Source organism: Mustelus asterias, chromosome 2, assembly GCF_964213995.1.
Source record: "Mustelus asterias chromosome 2, sMusAst1.hap1.1, whole genome shotgun sequence".
Lineage (NCBI taxonomy): Eukaryota > Metazoa > Chordata > Chondrichthyes > Carcharhiniformes > Triakidae > Mustelus > Mustelus asterias.
In genome coordinates this window covers 100,940,433-100,954,264 of record NC_135802.1, presented here as the reverse complement: position 1 = coordinate 100,954,264, position 13,832 = coordinate 100,940,433, and the positions used below count along the sequence as shown (strand labels likewise).

Genomic DNA, 13,832 nt, shown 5'->3' with positions numbered 1-13,832 from the left:
AATAATTGACGAAGTTTGCAAAATTTGTATAGAGTTAAGCCAGGGTTAATATTCTGACAGGAGCATTTTTAAAAAAAACTTCTGGTGACAAGTGACTTTACTGGAGGAACTTCTAAAAAACTAAAAGAAGACAGAAGTGCTTTACCTTTGCGACATATCCTGCTAGTTACCCTGTTCACTTAGGTCCTAGATGTCATGTTCTTTTTGCTGCTCTATCAGCTCATACTTGGAGCAACGTGATGGGCAAAACATTTTTGAGCTGAAGGATGCAGGGGCAAGTCTAGCTAAAAATAGACACCATTAGATGTCCCAGTACAGCAATGTTCTGGTCCAGTGCCATCCTGTCCAATGGCTGGCTTTGGGGGTCAGCACAGGATCGTCTTTCATAAGGATTTGGACTGGAATATGTTTTTTTTTTGATTGACCTTGATTATCTGGCATGGTATGGTGTTGCATTGAACATGAATTTTGAATTCCCAAGCTTGGTTCACATGTTGATTAGTGTTTTGATTCCATGATCATGTATCAAATTCTACTTTAAAAAAAAAATAAATCTGGGTACTCTTCCCGAATACTTCTGTCTTTTCATTTACAGACAACAACAGAAGAAGATTTGTTGGAAGTAGATGACGGAACTTCAAGTGTTTCGGGTGCTGGATCTGGGCCAGACTTCAATTATATCTTGAACATGCCTCTTTGGTGTCTCACAAAGGAGAAAGTAGATGAACTACTAAAGCAGAGAGATTCAAAAGTAATGCACCGACTTCATTAATTTAATACTTACAATCCTGTGTCTCTGAAGATTTTGCCAAGCTATCTTTTATATATTGTAGGGAAAGGAGCTTGATGGTCTGAAGAGAAAGAGTGCTTCTGATCTCTGGAAAGATGACCTTGCTGCCTTTATTGAAGAGCTTGATGTAAGTTTAACAAAAGCATGCCTACCAATCTAAGCTCCTTATTTTAAAGAAAGTTAAATTAAGATTATCCAGCTTAATTTTTTTTCATTTACATGTGATAACATTATTTGTCACTGTATTTAATGTTAATTAAAAATGCATAGGTATTTTGTATGTTGTAGCAATTGAGAATGTGCTCAAAATACATCTTGACACTGATCAGAAGAAATATCGTTTGGTGGTCCAGAATTTCCGTGTTGCTGAAAAAAGACATGCATCGAAACCCCCGTCCTCATCCACGGCTTAAATCCTCCGATGCTGCTGAGTGCCAAATTCTCCATTCTTGCTAGCAACAGGGCAGTTATGGATGCGATCAGAGAATCCTGCCCATGGGATAGAATTTTAAGGAACATTGCTCGCTATCCCGAGAGACAGTGCCTAAAGCACAGCCAACTGCCATTCCATGCCCAATTAAGTATTGATTGGCAGTGGGCGGGACTTTCATCCACCCACAGAAGGAAGTGCTGCCTGTGAAAGCTGTCAGCCAATCTGATTGGTCAATTGTGCTTCAGTCTGGCCAGATAAGGCACTGCATCTCCCCCACCCCGGCCTCCTCACTTCCTCACCAAGAGGCTGAAATGTTCATCTCCCACCCTCCCCACTCCTGCCAGCCTAAAAATTGGCTTGGGGTGGTTACTGAATTGGTGAGTTACTGAAGCCCATATTGTTGAAACTTTTTATCTTGCGCTCATCAAGATGATTTACAAAACTACCAAATTATATAGGGAACAACAATCTATACTGCATGAGAAGGGAGTGCTGAGTGGTAGCATGTGTTTACTGTGCAAGCTTGATGCTTGTAATAACCTAACTATGTTAGGGGTTGTGGGCCTGAACAAAGAAATGACCGTGGTTTGCACACACAGGCAGGAATCCTATGGCCTTCACACTGGCGAGATTTTCCCATTCTGCTGCAGTGAATGGAGAGTTGGCTGGGTGCCAAATTCCTTGACCTCGCTGGAGTGGGAGCGTGGCATGAACAGCCAGTAAGATCACGCCCATAGGTTCAAATTAAGAGATTCAGAGATATTCTCTGCACTGCAGAATGCAAACTAAGTAAAATAGCAGCCTCTGTAAACATCTTAATGACGTCACCATCAAATCATGTGATCAGCTCTCAAAGCAACCTGCAAATCTTTTAAATATTTAACAATGATGAACACGGGGAGATTACAGCTATCCTGATCAGATCATTGCTCACTGTATATTATGCAAACTCAGGAATGGGCTTCAGGCCCCCACCTTTGGTTTTGTAAAGTACCTAGTTTACCTCATACAGAGTACCCTGGAAGAGTAAGATATCTCCAAATTTGATCAGTGTGTTGTAGGTAAAAAGATACCTCTGAGACTGTTAGTGAGTCAAAGTACAGTGGCTTTATTACAAAAGCTTTTGGGAGAGATCTGGCACCGAACATCGGTTCTCCAGACTTCTCTCCAAATACAACGAAGTGTGGATATTTATACATTGTGGTTCCCAGTCACGACGCAAACACTGGTCTGGTCACGAATCACAGTGCATCTGGCAGCCTCTGGTCACGAATCACAGTGCATCTGGTAGCCTCTGGTCACGAATCACAGTGCATCTGGCAGCCTCTGGTCACGAATCACAGTGCATCTGGCAGCCTCTGGTCACGAATCACAGTGCATCTGGCAGCCTCTGGTCACGAATCAGTCTTTGGTTTCACAGCCCTTCCGGCGGCGTCGGCTGCTTTTCCCTTGAAGTAACTGGTGCGGTCGCGGCCGTCCCAGCGGGAGTCTTCCTTTCAAATGGCCGTTATCGCACTTTACCATCTGCAGCTGTTTCCTTTGTTTAACTAACACACAAGCCTGCAGAAACAGGTAAGACTTGCAACGTCTGCAAAATAACATTCACATTTGACTGTCCATCTTTATGAAAATGAAAGTTAAAGAATGAAAGACATGAACAAATAAGGAAAACATGAATAAATAATTTATATTGATGCCAGGAACAGTATAAGCCTGGGGAGATCAGCCATGAGGAAGGGTTATGTTTGTAATATATTCTAGGTACAAAATTCATTAACCCTTTCCCTTCAAGTGGTTAAAGCTGGCTGTTTCATGCTGCTACTGTGCAGTAGCAACGCAAAGTGGTGTTCGCCACTAACAGGATCCTTCCGTCAAGCTAAAGGCCAATGAGTAGTGTATTATGTGAATTTGACTGCTGATGTGATGCTAGGTATGTTGGTCGTACATCCCAAAGACTGGTGGATTGTATCCAACAGTCTGTCGCTTCGGCTGTTCACAACAGGCAACGTACTGACCATAAACAATGAGCTTGTGCTTGGAAAACTCAAAACATAGGGTGGAATTTTCCCATGCTTCCACTGGTGGGTTCAGTGCCGGGTGGGGGGGGAGATAGTATTCAGCAAGACTCAAAAATAGTTTTACACTGATTGAATTTCTCATGGGTACCCGTCATGGCGGATAGGGAAACCCGCTGGAGGCCGACATGAAACTGATTATTGTCTGCTAGTGGAATGCAAATGAAGGCCCAACCAGAACCTTTCCCAGGACACCAGCAGGAAAATAGGCCAGTCCAGAATACGTCTGGAACAACGTGTCGTGCAGAAGTTGGAACTCCCTCGAACAATGCCTGGCGGTGCCTTTGAAGTTTGGGATGGTGGCCACTGGCAACCCTGGATTCCAGGACATCACAGTGGTGGGTGGTGAGAGCATCTTTCAGGTAAATCTTCCAGCTTCCGTGTCATCTTCCAGCTTTTAGAGTCTTCCTGGAGCTCCATCTTTTTTCTCAGGAGGTCTGTCCTCTTTGTCAACCTTTTAAATATGGCACCTAGATATGACGGTGGAACGTGTGCCATCATGCCTATGCCATCATACTCACCCCACCACTGAATATGGCGCTAGATGTCCAGGTGCATAATTCACAAGGTCAGGGTCGGAAGAAATAGTTTTGTTTCCCGCCGGCCTCTGCAATGGAAAACACTCCTCGTCTTCACTCCTGCCATGGGACTTTCGCCCAGTGTCCAAGATTAGATGTAATTCAATGATTGGACAACATTTGCTGAACAATCCTGTGCGTGCTGAGAATTACACTGATAACCAGTTTAAGATTATCAGTTGAATGTGCAGTGTGACTTGAAGCTACATATATTAATACATAGGGCCCTGATCTTTGCAGACAGAAAGAACTTGCACACATTGTGCGCTTTCCCAACTAAACAAAATTAGTAACAGTGATTCTCTGGTTCATTCCCCAGGGCAATGCCAAGACCAATGAGAGTCAGTCTGACTGTGGTTAGCACTGCTGCTTCACAGCTCCAGGGACCTGGGTTCGATTCCCGGCTTGGGTCACTGTCTGTGTGGAGTTTGCACATTCTCCTCGTGTCTGCCTGGGTTTCCTCCGGGTGCTCCGGTTTCCTCCCACAGTCCAAAGATGTGCGGGTTAGGTTGATTGGCCATGCTAAAATTGCCCCTTAGTGTCCTGAGATGTGTAGGTTAGAGGGATTAGCGGGTAAATATGCAGGAATATGGGGGTAGGGTCTGGGTGGGATTGTGGTCGGTGCAGACTCGATGGGCCAAATGGCCTCTTTCTGCACTGTAGGGTTTCTATGATTCTATGACTGAATTTAAATAAAGCATTGCAGTTAATTGTCAGTTATTCAGTCAACTGGTGCATTTTCCAAGGCAATGCCTCTATCAATCAGAATCCACTTGCCAACCAATCAGCACTCTCTTTTCATGCAATGTAAATTGTTATTCCTTTTATAATTTTGCCTTCTTGCGAACTGTCCTGGGTGTCAGATGGAAAGCTTTAACAACATATGCCTTTTGTTTTGCAGCAATAAAGAAGTGATATTTACCATATTACCTTGTCATTCCTCTAAATTTAAAATGATGGATTCTATTGAAGAACCTGGATAAAAGGGCATTTGAATGGCAAAAATGTAACAAATAAAGCAAAATTGTAGAATTGAGCTTTGCTGTGAATTTGTAAATGTGGCTCTAATAAGCATGTAGTGGCAAATAACTGATGTTTGCTACTTATCAACTGCAAACTCTTGAAGTCAAATGGTAAAACTGATCACTTTCAGATTTTCCAAATAATGTCAGATTTTTTAAAAATAGCATGTTTCTCATGACATTGCTTACAGCGGACACAATGTTGTGCTCTTTAAAAGAAAGAGGGAACCTTACAATGGGCATGGAAATGAGGGTGGAGCGCACAACTGCAACAAAATAAATTTGCAGTCAAATCTCCCGAAAGATGGTTCCTGGAAAATGTAATTTTTTTTATCAAGGTGGATACATTTAATTTCATATTGTACTTGCATCAATAAACCTCTGCATATAAAATATAGATGCAGGGCTTCACTGTCTATGATAAGCTGCTTTCCAAGCTGACAGTTCTTGTGAAGAAAATGTTATTTTGTGGAATTGCCTTGAATGGGAATTGATGCATTTAACCACAACTATGTACTTGTATAGGTGAACTTTAATGAAGTCTTAACTCCGATAAAGGGAAAAAATAGTTTTAAGAGGCAAATTCAAATCTAATGAGATTTGAATATAGTTGATTTGCAATTAAAATCAGCTGAATTCTGAATTGACTTTTTAGCTTCAAATGTAGATCAGTTTAATTTAATATGAATTGTCACTTATTCAAAATAATTCATTTCTCAATTTTAATGTAGCGTGTGGAAGCTCAAGAGAGAGAGGATCTTCTTGCAGGATCTCTTGGTAAGGCAGTTAAAGGCAAAGTTGGTAAACCGAAAATAAAAAAGATGCTTCTTGAAGAGACTCTGCCCTCAGTCCATGGTAGGAGAATTGAACCAATCATTAGCCTTGCTATGAAGGCAGATGCCACAAGAAAGATGATCAAGAAGAAAGGAAAGGCAAGTTAAATTATAATCCAAATGTTTCAAACTGTTTGGAGTACGTTGGAATTTTTTTGTTCTTGATTTATCTCTGCAGTTGATTGTGGTTTGATTGTTAAAACAATACAGTTACCATATAGATTTAAGATGTGCACTGAGTTTGTGTTCAATGAAACAAAAGCAAAATGAGCTGGATAATTCAGCTATCTATCCGCTTAAATACTCCCTCATTTCCCTTGAATCAATATTTTCCTCATCTTTAATGGAAATTATTCAAAACAAATTCCACTATCCTGCCTTATCCCATAGCCCTGTATCTCCTCTGCTGAAAATATTTATCAAATTCAAAAATAGCAATGGCTCCTGCCTCCTCCATTCCCAGTGCTAAAGAATTCCAATCTCTACCAATCCTCTCAGCAAATAAATTTGTCCTAATCCCTCTCCTTACTTTAAATTTATGATAACTCATAGACTCCACTACCAGAAAATACCTCTCTGATTTTATTTTAATTTGAAGTCTTCATTAATAGATCATACTTTTTTCTTTAGACTTTTGAATGGACCTACCTGGCATTAAGTTGATCTTTCTCGACACTCTAGCTATGACTGTAACACTACATTCTCCACTCTCTCCATTCCTTCTCTATGTACGGTATGCTTTGTCTGTATAGTGTGCAAGAAACAATACTTTTCATCCATACTAATACATGTGACAATAATAACTCAAATCAAAAGTGGAAATATCAGATTTCCTCACTGTTCACTTTCAACAGCTTTAATGCCCTTTCTGTAACATATTCTTAATTATGATTTGATCCAGAAATTCCAAACTGAAGAGGGGGTGCAAGGCCACCAGCTATACCACATTAACAATTAATATAATTGGGGTGCTGCAGTGCTTCCCACAAAACACTAAGGCTTATTTTTGTCTTTTCTTTGAGTTAAATCCTGATCCTGACACTAGGTTGAATTCTGCCTTCCCTCTAAATGAAATCTTCTGCCTAGCTACATCTTTCAAGATAATCTGCAATAAGACCATTGCAGTGTCAGTATGGCTTTTAGGATCAAATCGCACCGTACTCCTCTGGTACTTTCGCTTCCATCGTGCATTGAGATTTGTTCCACTCCTCTCAGATAAAATCCTCATTCTCGATTGCCCACTCAAGTAGCCTCTGACCCAAGAAACCTTCACTGCATTCTTCTGCACAGAGCAACTTTTCATTCTGATCATAATTCATCACTGTTGCCTCTTCCCTACGTACACTGCTTTCCTTCAATCTCCCCTTCCATGTAAATTCCCCACATTCATGTCCATTTCTTTGACCTTGCCACCTTATGTGACTTTGTTACTTTCATTGTATCCGTATAGATAACGCCATCCCTGATTACTTCCTTATGTCGCTTTCCACTCTCAGCACTCCTCTCTTTTTGGACCCTTTTATCTTCTTTGTCTGTGCTTTCTCCCCTAGTACATGGGTGAACCCCCACCCATGGATAAGAGAACAACCCACCTGCCATTGGAGGTCCCCTACATTGCCCCTCTGGCACTGTCCCCTTGCCAAATCTGAAAAAGAGATCTCACCAGCAAGATAATTTTTTTCTGACTCCATTGGGATTTTTCACCCATATTGCCATTTGCACCCACGGCGAACACGAGTGCAAAATCCCAGCCTGTGTACGTACATAACATTTGGCACAAGATTACTTATTGAGAATGAGTTTCACATCTGCAACCCCTTTTTTTAAAAAAACGCAATTAGCAAACTCCTGAATTCTTAGGGTTTGGTTCTCCTGCTTCAAATTTCTTTCACCTATTACTTCTGTACAAAGTGAGGGCTAAAAAACACCAGATACTGACTTCCAAAGATCCAGATGTTCAACATGAGGACTAATAAATTACTTCTGTAGTACTAAGCTAATCATCAAATAATAAATAACAAATGGGTTAATTCACATGTACTTCTTGTCTCAGAGATTTATTTTTCCAAGCTAATTCACCTCCTCGCATGATCATTTGTGCTGTGATGAGATAGACTGGAACCTCTTAGCACAGAAGCACCCTAGTTACATTACAGCAGATGTCACTTTATGGAGGTGGTTAACTCACTAACCATATTCTCCAGTGCCACACTTTTTACAATGGACATTGAAAATCTCTACACAAATATATAAACAATCCAGAGATGTACTGCAATCCGAAATATCTTTTATTAAATTTCCCCAGCCTAACGGACCAGGTGAAGCTATTAACTGGTTACTATACACGAGTTTAACAAGGATACAGCTATTAGTAAGAAATCTGCCCCAGCCTATGCAAGCATATATATGGAGGAGCAGGAAGGAAGTATTTTTTTAAAGTGTCCCAGGGTTCTACGTGTTAATACAGATATTTGGATGACATAAGGGGTATTCTAACACAGAAGCAGAATTAGAAGAATTAATCAAAATCCTCAATAATCATTGTCTCTCAAAGGCACGACAAAAAAGGAAAGTGTTAATTTCCGAGATACGACAAGATTTAAATTGACACAAGAAAACAACAGGCAAAAACACACACACACACACACACACACACACACACACACACACACACACACACACAGGCAGTGAATAGCAAAATTAGCAATGGTTATCAAATGATTTGAATCAGGACAGCAAGAACAGTTTTCACACAGACTTAAAACTGGAACTACCCATATAAATCTCCTGCCTGATAGGATTATTAATCCCCATGGGTATATTAATAGAAGAAGCCATTTTGTACCTTTCTCAATCACAGGAATTACCATCAATGCTGCTGTTACCACTGCTCTGATCATTGAGTTTCTTGTTTGTGGAGGACCAGCACCATGGCACTGATGAATTAAACAATGGATTATAGCTGTTCTCTTTGCTGGAGTCAAAAGAGCAACAGCACAGATGCAATCCATAACCATCAGCCAATGATTTGTTCTCCAGAGATGTTAAATTTACTAGATAGTTCTTCATTCCCTAACTGATTTCAAACCATTCTCATTAAAATAGCCTCCTCTTGATGGCAGCAGCAGGACCGAAATAACTGCTCTAACTCCTCCAATCATATGATCGCTTTCCCTGCCCTTGGTAGTCCTCCAATCATTGACCCTGTTTCTGGGAGAAGCAGAAAGAGTGGGAGAGAACAACCTGTCATTGGAAGACCTGGGGCAATGAGTGTGGAAGAGAAGAATCTGTGATTGGAGGATCAGCTATTCACAGATTCTGCCTTTTCCATGTATTTCTCCCTCTTTGGATGCCCCTATGATTGATTTTTCCTGGGCTTCTAAGGATGAATTTACCCACCACCCCTGTGTTTTTTGAAGATTGGGTTGGATTTCACAATGTATTATTGGATCCTGGTTTCTTTTGCCAAAAGTGCTCCCATTCCAGAATCATCGTGGATTGCAAAGATAACTGCAGCCTTCAATACTGCAAACTGTCTTCCTAAATACTTCGCTCCTAACTCCTCCACAATCACCTCCAACAAACATGAGAATCTCATCGACATTTTTGTCATTAAGGTTGAGACCATCAGAATAGATCTACCTCCTTTTTCATAGCCCGACACTTCCCCATGCCCTGCATTTGCATCTTTTTTCTGGTTCGCTTGCCATCTCCTCTTGTGCCTTCTGCAAGCTCTTCTTGTTCATGGGAACCATCTGTTCCTCTCTTGACCCTGATCAGACTATAGAGCTGACCGCCCAACTTCCCTTGTTATCTGATATTATTAACAGTTCTTTCTCCTCAAATACTTGCCACTCTCCTTTGAAGCTCCATCATGACTCCACTCTTCAAAAAAAACCAACCTTTCACCCCTCTGCTCAATTTTCTTTTTCCCTCAAGTCCTTGAACATGTTGTCACCTCCCAAATCTGCACCTATTTTTCCCAAGACTTCATGAGCTGCATCTTGCCAGAACTCTGGAGACAGGCTTGGAGGAGGGGAGCTGCTAAAATGATGGCATGGGAAGCCTGACATCTTCCCATGGCTATGGGATAGTACTGGCAATGCAAACACCCAGCACTAAGCCACTGGGTGACCAATTATGCAAGTTAAGTGCCCAGCTAAGGACCACTTCCCACCCCTATGGGCATTTTACCAATATTAGGGGGTGTGCATCACATGGAGGAAACCACAAAGTAAACTGTAGTTGCCTCTCATTGGTTCTGTGGGAAAGGGAAGTTTGGTAGGTGCTCCTTCATGGCCCGCAGAGCTCCCTATCTCTGATGATAGTGGGAGTCCTCCACCCATCCTTGCACAGCCCTCCTTCGATATGCCACCCTTGTCTTGATCAGACCATCCTGAAGTTGAACTTCAGATCCATGTTTCAGTGGCTGCATGAATCCCACAGCACAGTCTTGTCCGGGTAGACAGTGGTGTGTGGCAGCAGAGGGAAGGAGACCCCTATACTCTCCAACCCCAGGCGCAGTACTGATCTGAGACAGTATCATAGGAAGATCCATGGGTCTACTAGCATGGTGCTGTCCATGAGGCCCAGCTTGCCATGATGATGGTAGGTAGGAATCACAGAATGGTGAACAGCGCATCAGGAGTAATGCAGTACTATGGCATGAAGGTTGACCTTGAACTCTTGCGAACTGAAGACCATCTTGTGCATGGCACTTTATAGCGATCAGCTTTGAGACTGATGTAAGTTCACGCTGCCATGATGCAAGATTGAAAGGCCTGATGGGATGCTGGCTGATTGCTGTTTTAATGAGCATTTATGAATGCAAATGGTGTTCATGCCACCAGCCAGTGGAAAGATCATCCTGGTAAAATGCCAATCAGGAGAATTGCAAAATGATATTTTTTGGCTCCCACTTGATTCTCCGCTGCCATCTGCCACCAAACCCGCCATAAATGGGATGGGACAATTCCGCCCTTTGTTTCCTGTCCATGAACTTTTTTTTAACTTCCAAACTGCTACATTTCCTTTTTTACACCTGAATTGTATTAACACCTTTTCAAATGTTCTTTGGAAATCCTTACACAACTCATCCACAGCATTCCCTGTATCAATAAAATCAGTTGTTTCAAAACTGCTGTCAAATTTTTCAGGCACACTTTGCCGTTAACACTCTTGCTGGCTGTACTGGATTTCTTCCTTAACTGCATTGAGGAAGAAAAGGAAATCAATGTTCCTTTTATTATATTTCTACAAACTTCATTGTGTTTTTTTTAATCTTTGCACCATTAGTGTCTGTGACATTGTTCATTCTTGATAATCATTGATTATTATTTTCAGGGTGATACAGATGCAATAAAACTGGAGTTTGATGAAGACATTGGGACAGCCATAGGAGAAGGAAATGGAGAAGAACTATTGAACACAAGTGAACCCAAAGTCAAAGCTCCACGACTGAAGAAAGAGAAAAAGGAACCTGGTGTGTAAATACTAATTGGAATGTTCACCACTTTATCCAGTAGACTTGCAACTATATTAACCAAACAGAGCCCATTAACCAATTCAAGTAAATGCAACATTTACTTAAATGTAAAAACAAAATGCTGCAAATCCTGGAAATCTGAATTTGTCAGCAGGTCAGGAAGCCCCTGTAGAGAGAGAAAGTTCACGTTCCAAGTTGATAACCATTCATCAGAACTGCAGAAAGTTAAATAACAAATTTTCCGCAAATGTAGAGACAAATACAAGGGGGAAGAGGCGAAAGAACAAAAGGAGTGGAAGGCAGGAAAGATAAATGGCTAATTGGACGATGGTGTATGATAAAAGGGCACAGGAATGGAACAAGTCAAGTAACAAAGGATGGGAATAGCAGAATCATTACCAGCAACTATTGTCTGGAAATAAAATGGGACCAGTGGTTATGGTCTGAAATTATTGAACTCAATGTTGAGGCTGGAGTCTGCAAAAGTGCTTAATTGAAAGGTGAGATGCCTTTTCTTGAGCTTTGCTGGAACACTGTAGGAGGCTGTGGTAAACTGGGTTAGAAAATTAAAATTACAAGCGACCAAAGATGTGTTGATTAAGTGGACTGGCCATGGCAAATTACCCCTTGGTGTCCCAAGATGTGTAGGTTAGATGGATTAGCCACGGTCATTGAGTGGGGTTATGAGGATAGTACGGGAGAAGAGCGCCTGGGTAAGATTCTCAGACAGCCGATGGGCTGAATGGCCTCCTTCTACACTAGGGATTTTATGACCAGAAGATCAGATCATCTTTTTGGACAGAATGGTCTGCAATTGATCACCAAATCTATGTCTGGTCTCCTCATTATAGAGGGAATCACATTGTGAACAGTGAATACAATACAGTGAGTTGAAAGGTAGTTCAAATAAACCACTGTTTTGGATAAAAGGAATGCTTTGGGGTCCTGAACAGTGGGAAAGAAGGAGGTAAAAGGAAAAGGTGTTCGATCATCTAACATTGGGTAGCATTGGGATGACATCAAGAGTGAACCAGGTTGTCACAGAGAGATTGTCCATTCAGAGTTTTGAAAGGGGGCGCGGAAGATTGGTTTGATGGTAGCATTACACTGATTGTAACAGAAATGGTGGAGAATGATCCATTGAATGTGGAGATGAGGACAAGGGAAAATATTGATCAGGTTCTGTGAGAGAGGGGAAGGAATGAAAGCAGATATGTGGGAAATGGAATGGTTATGGTTTAGGGTCCTCTCAACCATGATAGACAGGATTCCTCAGTTGCAGGAAAAAAATCCTTTGACCAGTTTCTTCCCATATACTTCTGCAATTCTTATGCTGCCTTCTGACTTTTTCCAATTTCCTGTCTCTAATAATATTCTCCTTTTACGTGGGTGTTGAATTCCTCTAAATCTCCAATTCCACCAGTACACCCTGATAGCCCTCCACCGCTTCTTTAAATAGAGACTGAAACAGTCCCCATTCACCAGCAGCCACCTCTGCCTGGCTAAAATTGTTCTCACTTCAGGAACAACATCTTTGAATTCTCTCAGTTGCTCAAAATAAAAGGTGTATTTATGGGAACCCAGAAGAGTCCTAGGTAGGCTTGCCCTTCTTTGGGATGTGCAAAACTTTCCTTGTTTCAGTCCTACTCAGGTCTCTTCACTAAATTCTTCTTTCCAAGTACGTTAATAACTGTATCGGTGATGTTTCCTGCTCTCGCCCTGAACTAGAAAATTAATCGACTTGGCTTCCATTTTCCATCCTTTCCTTCCTTGCCGACTTTTAGATTCTCAGTTTCTGGGGATGGATTATTGATCAATACAAGCCTATTGACTTTCATGATTACTTTGACTATGTTTCCTCTGATCCCACTTCCTGTAAGGACTCTATTCTACTCTTCTTTTGCACATTCATACCTTTTGTCATTTCTTTCTTGCCTTGCATTTGATCACAGACATTCCCTTTTTGTTCTTTCTTATCCTCTCCACCATGTTGGCCTCTGTACTTGCTGAAAACTTGTTATATCTCTAACTTTCTAGTTCTGAAGATAGGCCATCAACCTAAAATGTTAACTTTGTTTCTCTCCATAGATGCTGCCTTTATATCCAGCATTTTCTGGTTTTATTTTAATATTTATTTTATTTTAACTGTAATAGTTATGCCAAGCTAATTCCTAGGTTATGTCAAAGCGTTTATAGATTGAACATAAAGTTGACTGCAGTAATGAAATGGATTAAAATTTGTAGAATGTTTATTTCTCTATTTTTGCTACAATTTTTCATCCTCTTAAAATTGTGCTTTAAAAAAAATCTTTAGTTTGAATACTTCACTCACCAAGTCACTGTTTATACTTTACCAAAATATTTGTGGGTTGATATGGATTTAATGTACCACTGTTTGAATTTCTGTGATATCACAAAACATTGAAGCAATACACAGGATGTCTGAAAAGTTTGTGGAAATACCTTCATCTTATGTTACTGTATAAATCTGGTTCAGAACAATGAAAATTATGTTAGTAAAATGAACATGGTAAATTATGTATATCTAGAATGTGCATAAATATATAGTTGGATGTGACTACAAAATCCCTTATGTCATAAATTTCTGTGTTTGAT

The 13,832-nt window shown here is 40.8% G+C and overlaps 1 protein-coding gene across 1 annotated transcript in view; it reads left to right on the top strand.

Moving 5' to 3' along the window:
- Window positions 1-13,832, top strand: part of top2b (DNA topoisomerase II beta) — a 161,422-nt gene that overhangs the window by 116,716 nt on the left and 30,874 nt on the right. Inside the window, exons 26-29 of the mRNA XM_078239375.1 lie at window positions 596-751; window positions 834-917; window positions 5,630-5,830; window positions 11,075-11,213. Of these exons, the coding sequence (XP_078095501.1) occupies window positions 596-751; window positions 834-917; window positions 5,630-5,830; window positions 11,075-11,213 (580 nt within the window). The remainder of the gene's footprint in view (window positions 1-595; window positions 752-833; window positions 918-5,629; window positions 5,831-11,074; window positions 11,214-13,832) is intronic.